The sequence below is a fragment of the Rissa tridactyla genome, chromosome 8, assembly GCF_028500815.1.
Source record: "Rissa tridactyla isolate bRisTri1 chromosome 8, bRisTri1.patW.cur.20221130, whole genome shotgun sequence".
In the NCBI taxonomy this organism is placed as follows: Eukaryota; Metazoa; Chordata; class Aves; order Charadriiformes; family Laridae; genus Rissa; species Rissa tridactyla.
In genome coordinates, this window is record NC_071473.1 from 49711224 (window position 1) to 49722957 (window position 11734).

General features: G+C 46.6%; 1 protein-coding gene across 5 annotated transcripts in view; it reads right to left on the reverse strand.

Annotated features, from left to right (window-relative positions):
* GLIS1 (GLIS family zinc finger 1) overlaps positions 1–10514 on the reverse strand; it is a 207496-nt gene extending 196982 nt beyond the window's left edge. For 4 of the 5 annotated variants that reach the window (XM_054212395.1, XM_054212396.1, XM_054212397.1 and 1 more), the window contains exon 1: positions 5226–6057. In XM_054212395.1, the coding sequence (XP_054068370.1) occupies positions 5226–5577 (352 nt within the window). In that variant the 5' untranslated portion in view covers positions 5578–6057. Of the gene's footprint in view, positions 1–5225; positions 6058–10403 lie in introns of those variants that run through there. The other variant, XM_054212399.1, reaches the window with a different exon arrangement.
* Positions 10515–11734: the final 1220 nt, after the last annotated feature.

The following is an 11734-nucleotide window of genomic DNA, read 5'->3' on the forward strand; positions in this document are numbered from 1 at the left end:
CCTCAGATTACACTTTAACAATTTATGTGTATACAGGGTTGAACACTAACATACATATAATCATTTAGATATAGTTGAATACATAATTTAGAATATTCTAAGTCCAAAGTGTTTGTAGTTGATGCGACTACTGACAGGAACACACTAATGCACATGCTTAAGCACTTGCAAGATTTAGATTTTAAACTTTTTCTTACTAGAGAAGAAAGGAGAAGATATTTTTCTTCCCATCCCATTTAGCAGAGTATATAATAATCTCAAATGTCATTCCACGTGTTAATGTAACATTTTAAAGCCAGAGTAAGTAATTTCTTATGTTACTTCTATTCCCTCAAGTAAAACTCAAGAAGTTACAAAATTTTTTCCACAAATCAGATTTATTTCCTGTAATCTGAAATTATTTGTTATTCCATATATTTCTACACAACATTAAGACAGATATAATATTTATTCTCTTCATTTTTTCCAATAGCTGTATTTTTTTCCTAAAGCAGATGCGTGTTTTTTGCTTTTACTTTACAAGTACTGAATGCCTTTGTATGACAGGTCGATTGTTAGATCTTCTCGTTTGTATTTACTAAGTATTCTCTCCTACCAATCCCTAAATAACAAAGAATTTCATTAGATACAATTAAACCTCTTTTAAATTAAATCCATTAAAGGGTCATCTTCAATTCAGTGACTCTGATTTTGCAACACAAATCATTAGAAGAACTTCCCTCAGCAGCAAGTAACTGAAAATTATTTTTCTATTCAAGACAGTTATGCATTGTAGCCAGTTTAAGGGAGGAGGGGACAGTCACAATTTATCCCAAATTACTTTATGCGCACATTCTCCAATTTGCAGTTTCTTCTCCTTTCTCTCCTTATTAAAAAAAAAAAAACAACAAAACACCACAGATCATGAAGTAAAAAAGGGTTCTGTAACTGCAAGTTCACTTCAAATAAACTTTTAAATTCCCTTTTGTAGTCGACAGTTCAAACGCATAATACAGCAAGCAAGAGAACTACAGTGAAAAGAAAAAAAAAAGTATTACTACAGCTCTATATAAAATTGAGGGACCATACCAGTGAGCCCATTCCCTGTCTCCTTATCAGCCCAGATAATATTTATCAGCTCTAGTCAGTCCCATTTACTTCAGTGGGATAATTCAGGTGAACACAGACAAGGTATATGAAAGAAAATAGCAGAATCAGGACAGTTGATGCACCTAATAAGTCATATAACAAAAACATATGCTTTTGCTTAAGATCCCAACAGTATAAGCTGCTACTTATGCAAGGACTGTCCTGCTAACCAAGGAAATAGTCACAGGGTGTTGCAACGGCAAGATTTAACCCTCCTTCTCAACAGCAGAATAAAATGAATACATTTCAATACATTAACTATACATTTGCTATAAGCAGCCACAGCTAAAAAAAAAAAAAAAACCAAACAACCCAACACAAAAAAAACCCAACCCACTTTCTCCTTGGCTGAATAAAAAATACTCTCAACAAGGAAATATCCAACTACTGCAACCCGAACAGCTTATTGTTTTGCCCACTGTAAGTTAATATCTGAAGTGGTTACTGCAAAGGTCTGGGCCATTTGGATGATTTCCCAGTGGCACAACTAGCAGGATAAATCTCGTCATTTCTACTGAGTCATGAATTAGGTACACCAAACAAAACTGGAAAAGAATGAAAAGAAGTGTTTCCTGGTAACAACAATAATCAATGTCATTAAAAAAACTGAGACATTTGACATCTTTATAGATTACTCTTTTGTCATCACTAAAGCTTTCTTTCCCAAAAGTTTCTTTCCTGTTGACAATAATTAGTTTGTCCTATGTTGCTTTCAAAATGGTAAGACCGTAGCACGAAATACAATGAAACAGAACCAAAACCACAGAATCCCAGGAAAACATTGTAAAATGGACTTCATACCTTATGGTACAGTTATTCTATGCTGAGCAGACCACAAATGCCTGTATGAAGCACTGTCTGGGTGCAAATACTCTGCCTTGTGCCACACAGGGAAACCAATGATCAAGAAAAGCGTGGTGTGTGTTACAGCCAACCATACCAGAAGGGGGAGGCTGGGTGAAAACTGGGTGTTTATTTTAAACAGTTCCCAAACGGAACAAAACATGAAGCACAATTCCAAAATACTGATATTTTTGATAAACAACCAGCAGCTCCATCCTGCAAAGTGTAGACCCAAATGATCTGATTCCCAGAAGTAATCCTCACCACCACCCCTCAAGTTTTTCTTTGTCTGTTCATGTAAAAAGACTTGCTCAGGCACGGAAGCATTTTGCAGGATCATAACTTAAACACTGTGAAGCAGTAGAGTAACACCACAGAGACATTACAACAGCAGGATGCTTTTTCTCCATTGTGATTACTTCAAAGCTGCCCTTTTTATTAGTAGGGTAGTGCATCATTTTGATTCATTCTTTTTTGAAAAAAATCCAAAAAAAAGTAAAGGCATGTTTAGGGAAAAAAAATATTTTTTACAGGCAACTATAAAAATTGATTTTGCTCTTGTTAAAGAGAGTCTTTTACCCTTCCCTATTTCAGCTTTCAACTGTGGATAAACCAAAACCAGGAGGCACATTCTGTAATCTAACCCAGATTGCAAAAGGAATTACTGGGTACACGGTACTCTGGGTCTGGAGAGCAGGAGACGCACAGCATGATGATCTGAAATCAAGCTGTCATCAGTTTCCTTCCTAAAACCTTTTACTGGGTAAATCTGAATATTTCCCACTTCTTAGCAATATCTTGTTGTATCACATCCACACACAGACATCCTTGGCCCTTTTCTTTATATTCCCGAGAGAACCAAGGGTGTTGGGAGATGGTTTACATCACCCCTTGAAAGATCAGCCACTCTCCCGTCTGCAGCATAGCTCACTTCAGATACACAGAGCTCTGATTTTACAGTTAGATCACAGTGAGCAATTGAGTGACTTCTGTTATTTCTGTGGAACTGACTCATGAGCATCGGGTGCTGAGCAGGGGCTGGCAGCTTGCAGTATTCAGCGGGAGAACTCCAAAATGCCTGAGTGGACGTTAAGGCACTTGCTGACACTGTACAGGTCAGGAGCAGCACAGCCCACACATTTTAAATCAAACTCTAGCCCAAAATTTTACCTTCCCTGACTTCTCCTGAAAATATCTTCACGGGGAAAAAGAAAAAAAAACTACAAAACCAAACAAAAAAACCCCAAAAAACAAAACAAAACAAAACAAACCAGTGCTGCCGTCTTTGGAAAAATCCAACATCATCCATCAAATCACCATACTCAGCAAATGAACACTATTCTGCCCACAGATACCACCTACTTATGCCCATGACTCAAGTCACCCATATGCTGAAGCAACCACAAGGTAATAACCTGAACAGAAAATGCATTAAACAAAAAACAGCAACAAAATTTAAAACACAGGGTTTTTTTTCCCAGTGGTGAAAAGGGGAAATTTCCCAAGCTGAAAAAGGGAAAAGCATCCTTCTCCCAGAGCCCACCTACACTTACTACAAGAAATCCCAAATGAATGGAAATTACACTTTTCTTCTTACCCTCCCTAGACCCCTGCCCTCTGCAGCACCCACAAGAGAAAGCATGAAAACAGAACTAAGTAGCTCAAAATGAAAAAGAAAAAAAAAAGGAAAGTGCTTCAACAGTCTGCCTGGGTAGGGCAATGCATGGGTAGGGTCTTAAGCTGGTATGAACCCTAGTCGAGTGGCACCAACCTCACTCGTGAGACCACAAGGGACTTGAACATCTCATGAGTCCCTTCTACAGGCAGCAGTTGCAGCAGCACAGCAGTAGTAGAGCTCGTAGCTGTCCCTTCATACTTTGTGAATCCTCCTTCTCCCCCCTCCAAACCTGGTCCTGTGTAACAGACCTTCATTTCATTCTTGCCAAACATTAACCACCACCTTTTTTTTTTTTTTTTTAAAATCAGGAGAGGAGAATTGCAGCATTAACAAACAGAAAAATAAAAAAGGTAATTTATAACCTGCTGCTCCACTCTGTCTGTATTCACTGGCGATGAACAAACACATCCCACAGTTTGCAGGACAGACCTCGCACAGATTGAGGTGTTCATTAACATAACTTCATGGCAGTGAAAGGTGCTATCACCCTAGGTAACGAGCTCAGAAAAGAAAATGTTACGAGTCCAAGGGCATGCAGTTTACTTTTATTTTTCAGAAGAATGGACAGAAAGTGATGCACTGAAAACATCCTACAGGGAATTGCCTTACACCAACAAGATAACAGCATGTACATCTCTAAAAGAGAGAACAGGAAAGGACTGAGAAGAGAAAAAGAGAATTACCTTTCTAACTTTACAAAAAACGTTGCTTTATTATTAATAAACTTAGGTGTAAATGTCTCTGCAATTGCCTTTGGAATGTAAAGGAATGCTTGAATTCCCTCAGAATCCATCCAGTGATACCTTAGAGGGATCCTTTTAAAACTAAATTTTGATTAACAACTTCCAGGTCAATTAACAAGTTCTGGCTCAAAAGGGTAACTAACAGAATTTAGTGGGCAATTCCTAACCTAACTTCAGCGCCACTTCTTTAACAATGTATGGATGAAAACTGGACATTTGTTAACTAGCAGAATTTAACCTTACGCCATGCCGTTCAGGCACCAGGAATCCTGAGTCTGAGGATTGAACTGCCTGAATCCAGCATTTGTAACACCTCCGTGAAATACAAACTATAAATCCAAGCAACCATGGTGAAACTGCTGAATAAGAACCAGGCATTTATTGTCAGTCAGGCGTACTCACAAACAAACACCCCACACGCACACTCTGGCGCAGGACAGACTAACACAGTGTTCACCGGTGTTCAGCACCATCCTCAAAACAACCACCTCTGAGAAGCAACCAAACCGAGCAGCAGCCGCTCAGGAGAACTAAAGAAGATGCTGGTCTTGGGATTTCTTAAAGAACACTGAGAAACACTTTGCTTCCCATTGGCAAAATACACGAGCCTGGTTTATCCCGCGCCTCCAAGGTGCGTAAGAAAAAAAAAAAAGTTTTAAAGCTTGCAGTTTAATAAACAAGTTAGAAAATATACTAAAGACCAAAAAGAAGCGGGAAAAACACACACGTAGACAAAAAGAGCTTGATGCACATTTTTGTTTGCGTGGTGGATATACATATATTTTTGGTGGTGGTAGTAGTGGCGGTGGTAGTTCATGCATTTTTAAACTCACCCTTCACGCTTTGATGTTTCTGCTGCTGGAAATAATCTTTGGAGCCTCTAGCGCATCGCAGCTCCTGTGCCCTGGGCAGCACCGGGATCCTCTCGAATATGCTGGGTCTTTTGGGGAGGAAATCCAGCAGAGGCGCTGACATTTCAGGGGGGCTCTGCTGAGGCTCCGTGTGCTCACCGCCGCTGCTGACAGCGATTTTAAAGGACATCTGAGGATTCGGGAGGGCTCCACCAGCGCTGGGACGAGTCACCCGCGGCGGTTCCCTCAGCGGCGCTGCCTGGCATTTATCGGTGACCTCGAAGCGGGCCGGCCCGGCGTTGCCTTTCTGACCCCCTGCGAGCTCACAGTGCATGTCCGCGGCCGGCTGGTGCCCGGGCCCTCGCCGCTCTCCTGCACCGAGTGGCACGGGGGGGGCTGTCAGCGCCGGCCGCCGCCTCAGCCCCCGCCGCCAACGGCCGTTAACGGCCGCCCGAGTGGCGCGAGGCTGTGGGCAGCCCCGCTCGTCCCCTCACGCACACCAGCCGGGGGGGGGGTGTGTGCCAGAGCTCGGCCCTCCCGTGAGGGACGGGGAGGCTGGCGCCGCGCGTCGGCTTTCCTCCCTCTCTAGGCAACACCGCCGGGGCTTCTCCTCAGCCCTCCGGCCGGGAGGGAGGGGAGAGGGGGAACGGGGTTGTGTCGAAGTCGGTGCCTTTCAAGCTGAGGCATCCAAGCGGACGCCCAGGCAACGGCGGACGCGGCGGCAGGGCACGCAGCGCCGCGGGGCGTGTTTGCCAAGGCCGGGCTCGTCGCGGCCCCTGGGTCACCGGTCCCGGCGACGCGCCGAGAGGTGCGGGAGGGAAAGAGGGAGGGGAGAGCCCGGTGACAGCCGCGCCCCCGCGCTCCTACCTGGGAGGGGACGCGCTGCCCGCCGGCTGCCGCCGCCCCCTGTCCTGCCGCCGCCTCGCCAGGCTCATGGGCTCAGCCCCGCTCCCCCGCCGCAGGGCCGGCTGCCTGAGTGAAGGCGGACCGGGCCATTACCCTGGCGCGGCGGCGGGGACAGCCCTTCGCTCGGGCCAGTCGGGGCGGGCAGGGGGAGGGCTGTGCCGCCGGGGCCGCCCCTCGGGGCTTTGACAGCGGCGCGGCGGGGAGCGGGGTCCGCCCGCGGGCCCGGCCGCCCCTCACGGCCTCGCCCCGCCGGGGAAGGGGAGGGAGCCCGCGGAGGGGGTCAGCACCCCACTGCGCCCCGTGCGGGGGCCCACACCTTCCCGGTGCCCGCCCCGGCCATGAGGGGTCCCCGCGCTTGGCCGTGATCCGTGTTTCCCCTTACACCCGCTGCCCAGGGCCTGTTCTTTTCCCCTTGGCCCGCAGGCCTCGAGGGACCCCCGGCAAAACCCACTCACGCCTCTGCACCAGGCACACGACAGGCAGGAGCAACAGGACACCCACAAACCACCCAGCCGCGGAACAGACGGCAGCACCCTATAAACAACTTGTGTGCAGAAGCCACAGCAACTGCAGCATGTCAAGGAGGAGCAGCGGGAGAGAGCAAAAGACTTGCCAAGGGCCTGGGAAGCAGGAGATGGGGCAGAGGCGTGTAGAACCTATCCACATCATCTCCTTGATGACACAGCTTCAGGTGCATTCAGTGCTCCCTCTCTATATGTTCCCATCCTACAGGTGCCTGGAGCTGGCCCACTCCAGCGGGGACAATTAAACTAGCTCAGAGCAAGCAGCACGGAGCAGTGACATTTGCGCTGGCTCCTTCTGGGCCAGCTCGGGTCTGGAAGCAATCTAGCTGGGTTTATTAGCTTGGGCCTGGTTCCAAGCGAAGGCAGGCTGAGCTACGATGAGCAGCTTTGCACCAGCAAGCTTTACCAGCCCACTCTCTGCTGGCTCGGGGGTGTCTGCACCCTGCTGCCCTGCATGCTGCTGTCGGCACAGGTGCAGCGCAGCAGGTCTGTCACATACCGAGTCACTCCTACCTTTGAACTGTCCTGGAGTCACCCCTGATTTACACGGGTGTAAATCAAGCAGACGTCTGGTTGGAAATCACGCCTGTTCACATCAAACCTAAAGGAGAGGCTTGGGAGATTTAGCACAAGGAGGAGGGACAGCTACTGAACTGGCGTCTTTCTACACCCCTCCTGAGGAGCATCCCGCTGCTAGACGACAGAGATCTTAATCTTGCAGCACAGATGCTGCAGAGTGCCTCACTCACAGCTTTATCCATCTCCTTAATAACATAGGCCACCCTTCGCAGTAAAGGAATGGTCAAGACAGGAAAGCACGACTTTTTTTTTGGCAAACGCTACAAATGTTGTGGATTTGGTAGGACAGAGGCAACACAAGACACAAGATCTTGAGATGGAACAAGCAGTTCTGGGGGCAGCAGTACTAATGAAGTCTCGTTTGCAGTGCATCTCCTCCTTCCTGCCCAGTGTGGATACCATGAGGTCTACTGAAGAAGGAGCTTGCCAGCCTTTTCCCTCGACAAGGGCAGTAATAGGGTCTTTTTCTTCTGTAAGGCCACATCTTAAGTTGTCAGAAGTTAATAGCTCTCTGTCACATGTGGTTGAAAATCGATCAATGTCCTCAGGAAATGTTAGTGGGAGCAAGACACTACAAAAAAGGAAAAATCCCTACCTTACCTTTACAGAAAGCAAACCTAAATATCAACTAGCTGGCACAAACACTGAATTTTAATGGTGATATCCTGGGGATTTATCGAAACAAAGTAAAAATTTCCTGTGTACGTTCTCCCCCTGCACGGCTGTTCTCTACAGCCACACACCACCTCTCAGTGTTCTGCTAAACTACGTCCGTTCCCCAGTCCCATCCATCTGTGGAGCCCTCAGGACCAAGCAGCTCTTCCATTTGGAAACGCTAAAGGTACCTGGCAGTGCTACCAGAAACAGTAATCATTTAAGATACAAATGCACTGTGGTAACGGTCTAAACCCCAGTGACGTGAAGAGGCAGTAAAATTTACTGAGGGAAATATTATTCCTGGAACACAATGTAACCAGGGTAATCCTGCTGCTGCCAGCGCAGGAAAAAACTAGCGTTTAGGTGCATCCTGACCACGGCCTCAGCTTGTGCGAATTATTACATCTCTATTGATACACGCTGTCTGAATATCTAAAACAGAGGGGGTTTCCTAGAAAACAGGTAGTTTTGGATATATTGTATAACTTCCTAGAGGGATTTTGTTTCATGGCTCGGGATCTTCCCACAGCAAGTAGGGAAAAGGACAGACTTCGGAACCTCGACTGCTCTGACTTCATTAACCCACCTCGTTCGTTCTGCATTCCCTACCTCAGGCCACGCGTGTCCTGCTCCGAACCGCTGTTTATCTTTTTCTCACCATTATCCAGAATATTCTGCAAAATACCGGCAGGTGCCGCCACTCGCCTAGCAATAGCCCAGGGCTGGGCTGCTCCGCAGGCAGGAGGGGGCACAGAGCCTCCTCCAACCTCTGGGGGTGGGAAATAAAGCCAGGAAGGCTTCGGACTGAAGCATATCACGACTCCGAGCTTCACCAGCGTAGAGGGCTGAAGCCTTCACAGCAAGGTAAATTTCTCCATGACAGGTCATCTCATGTAGACTGTGTAGCTCAAGCTGCAGGTACCCACATTCCTTCAAGAGGAGTTGAGGCCCCATGGACTCAACCTTCTCGCACACCACTATTTCCTCATTTTCAAGTGAGGCATTTGGCAGCTGTCCTATCGTTGCTGGGACTATCCAGCAGGGGATGCCCATCCCTGGGCCTGAGGAGGAGAAGCAGGCGGTGGATGGACGTCCTCCTCCAGAGCTAGCTGTGCCTGATAGAGATTTGACACATAGAGCTGTTCCAAAGCAATAACGTGTCTCCTCCAGCAAGTCCGCAGATGCAGGAGGAACAAGTGCTGGGAGGAGCCTCTGTGCTGAATCAGAAGATGCTTCATATGTTTTGGTTCTGGAACAAAGGCCAAGCAAGTGCAATCGTGGCTGCTAAGACTGTTTTATGCCCTGGGTCACCATGACTTCGCTGTATGCACAAGCTGTACAGCAAATACTGATTCACCCAATGTTGTCACTACATCTATGAGCTAGACGAGTGTCTCCCCTCCTTGTGTCCTTGAGAAAACCAATCATTGGCCTCTCCCCATGACACCAGTGCTCTCCCTTTTAGTAGAATAGGGGCGAGTTTTCCCCATATTAGCCTTCTTGTTCAACATTCCTGGTTGCTGAGGGCTGTGGTCATGGGTCATAGCACGACCCACAGTGAGCCCAGTTGCCTCTTCCCTCTGTTAATGAAGTTGCCAGCACCAAAGCAGACCTTCAGTTGAGGCAGACAGGCCATCTTCAATCCCTGAAGATGGTCCCTGGGGGTTGCTTCATTTTGAGTCAGATGTGAAAGGTGAGGTTGCAATTTGGGATAAAAAACATCCAGAGGAATACCACTGCTTGCCTGAATATCCTCTCCTTAGGTCAAGTGGGAAGAACACAGGTGATAAGTAACCAGAGACTTGCCCATCTGCCCATTGATTCCTACTTGTCAACCAAAGAAAGAGAAAGCAGATAGCAGCCTCAGATTAGCTCAGGCTGGGGTGAAATTGTACCTCACAGCCAGAAGATAAAACAATTGCTGGTGAAATGGTGCTAGTTGTGCCGATTGGTGTCCTTGTAGCCATAAAGTGCTGAAACACCAAGAAGTTCCCTGCCTCCATGGTTCTGGGCACTGGTGGTGGTAGAACAAGGCTGTGACACTAAAACCAGCTCCCGGACCATGTTAGCCGCAGAAACCACACAGTCCTCCTGCACCACCTAACTGCACCCTTAGCACACACAAGGCCATGTCACCCCAGGCCCAACTCAAAGCTTACACAGAGCAGCGAGGAGAAAACCAAAGTTTAAACAAGTTTGATACTTCAGGTTTTCCCTGCTGATACCAGCCAAAATCAGGTCATTGCCACGACAATGGTTTTCACAGAGTCTACAGGTGCTTTTGCAGACACACAGCCTCTGCTCCAGACAGCATGAGCCCCTGTGGTCACAGCTGCACAAGCTGAGGCTTGAGATGCTGCTGCCTGGGAGCCAAATACACATGAGGACAAGGAGACATCATCTGTAAAAGGTGAGGGGAACGGGAGGGGGGAAAGGACATTATGTGAAGGGGACCCCAGTTCACCAAATCCAGTCTTCAACATGTGCTCTTTACCTTTGTCAGGAACAGATGGTTGCAACTGGCCTCAGCATTATGGCTGGTCACAAATCGAATCTTCGAGAAACTCAAAAGAAGGTAAAAACTCCAGTTCCCGGAGCAGTTCTTCTGTGGAAGGAAAAGAATGAAGCAGAACGGACACAGGTAAGGTGAGCTGCGCAGAGCAAACAAGCAGAATAGAAGTATTAATCTCTCGTTCACATACTGAAATCCCTGCTTCTACTCCAGCAGGCAACAAAATTGAATTTCATAAGGACACAATTGAAATTGTGAGGCCTTTGTGTAACTGCTGCAGTACAGACAGAGGTGGGAGGTGTTACCGTAAGCATTTTGCTAATGCAGGGCAAAACAAGCTCTCTGGTGGGAGAAATAACAAACTTTGTTATAAATAACCTGGTTGCAAACGAGCTGTCGATTCACACACAACAGTTTATTTACAAAGGCATGCCAAGTCCAGACTTGTTTTTGTTTTAATTTACTGCACCACAGATAGTAAAAAAGAAACAACCAAACAAAAACTGAGCCAAAGGGATTGTCTCTGTAAGTATGCCCGTTTCTTAGAGATTGCCCATATCCCTTTAAGGCAGCACAAAGCCCTTCTTTATAGTGGTTTTAAAATGACCTCCTAAATTAAGACAGCAGGGTCAAACTGACCACACATTATCTAGCGATGTACTCAACTATTGCGTCATAATTTACAGATTAGTTTATAGCTCTTGCAGTTAGAAAAAAGAAATTCCTCAGATCACTGTGACTTATCTTTTAAAAACAAATCTCTCTTCAATAACTACCATATTCTGGGACAATCATACAGTAATCTTGAATCCACCTTTGTCTTGCAGAGACTGCAAGAAACGACTGGCATCTCCAAACCCCACCGTAACACTACAGATCTCTCACTCCCTCCTGCTTGCCCAGTTAATTGGCAAATCATTCTAGAGGACTTTGAGGGAAAAAAAACCTTTAAAGAAGGGTTTGACCAGCCTGCATTCAGGACATCGTTGTTTACACCTGCAGTTAGCTTCCTCAAACATTCATCTGTATTATTTCGCTGCATCAGTCCATAAACAGATCCATCTCTCACACCATGCCTACTCAACACAGGTAGTAAAATAAACTTAAGTCATATACCAACAAACAAAAAGAAAAACAGGACAGCACAACTTAAGAATGTTCAGCTCGTAAAATCCAGTCCTCATCACTGGGACATGCCAGGACTAGAATTACTGGTACAACCTCGATTCACGCCTGCTATAAATGAGTTATAGTACTGGCTTTATAGCATGGCCCCACACTTGCTTTGCCTGGGGATCCATATATTCACTGCA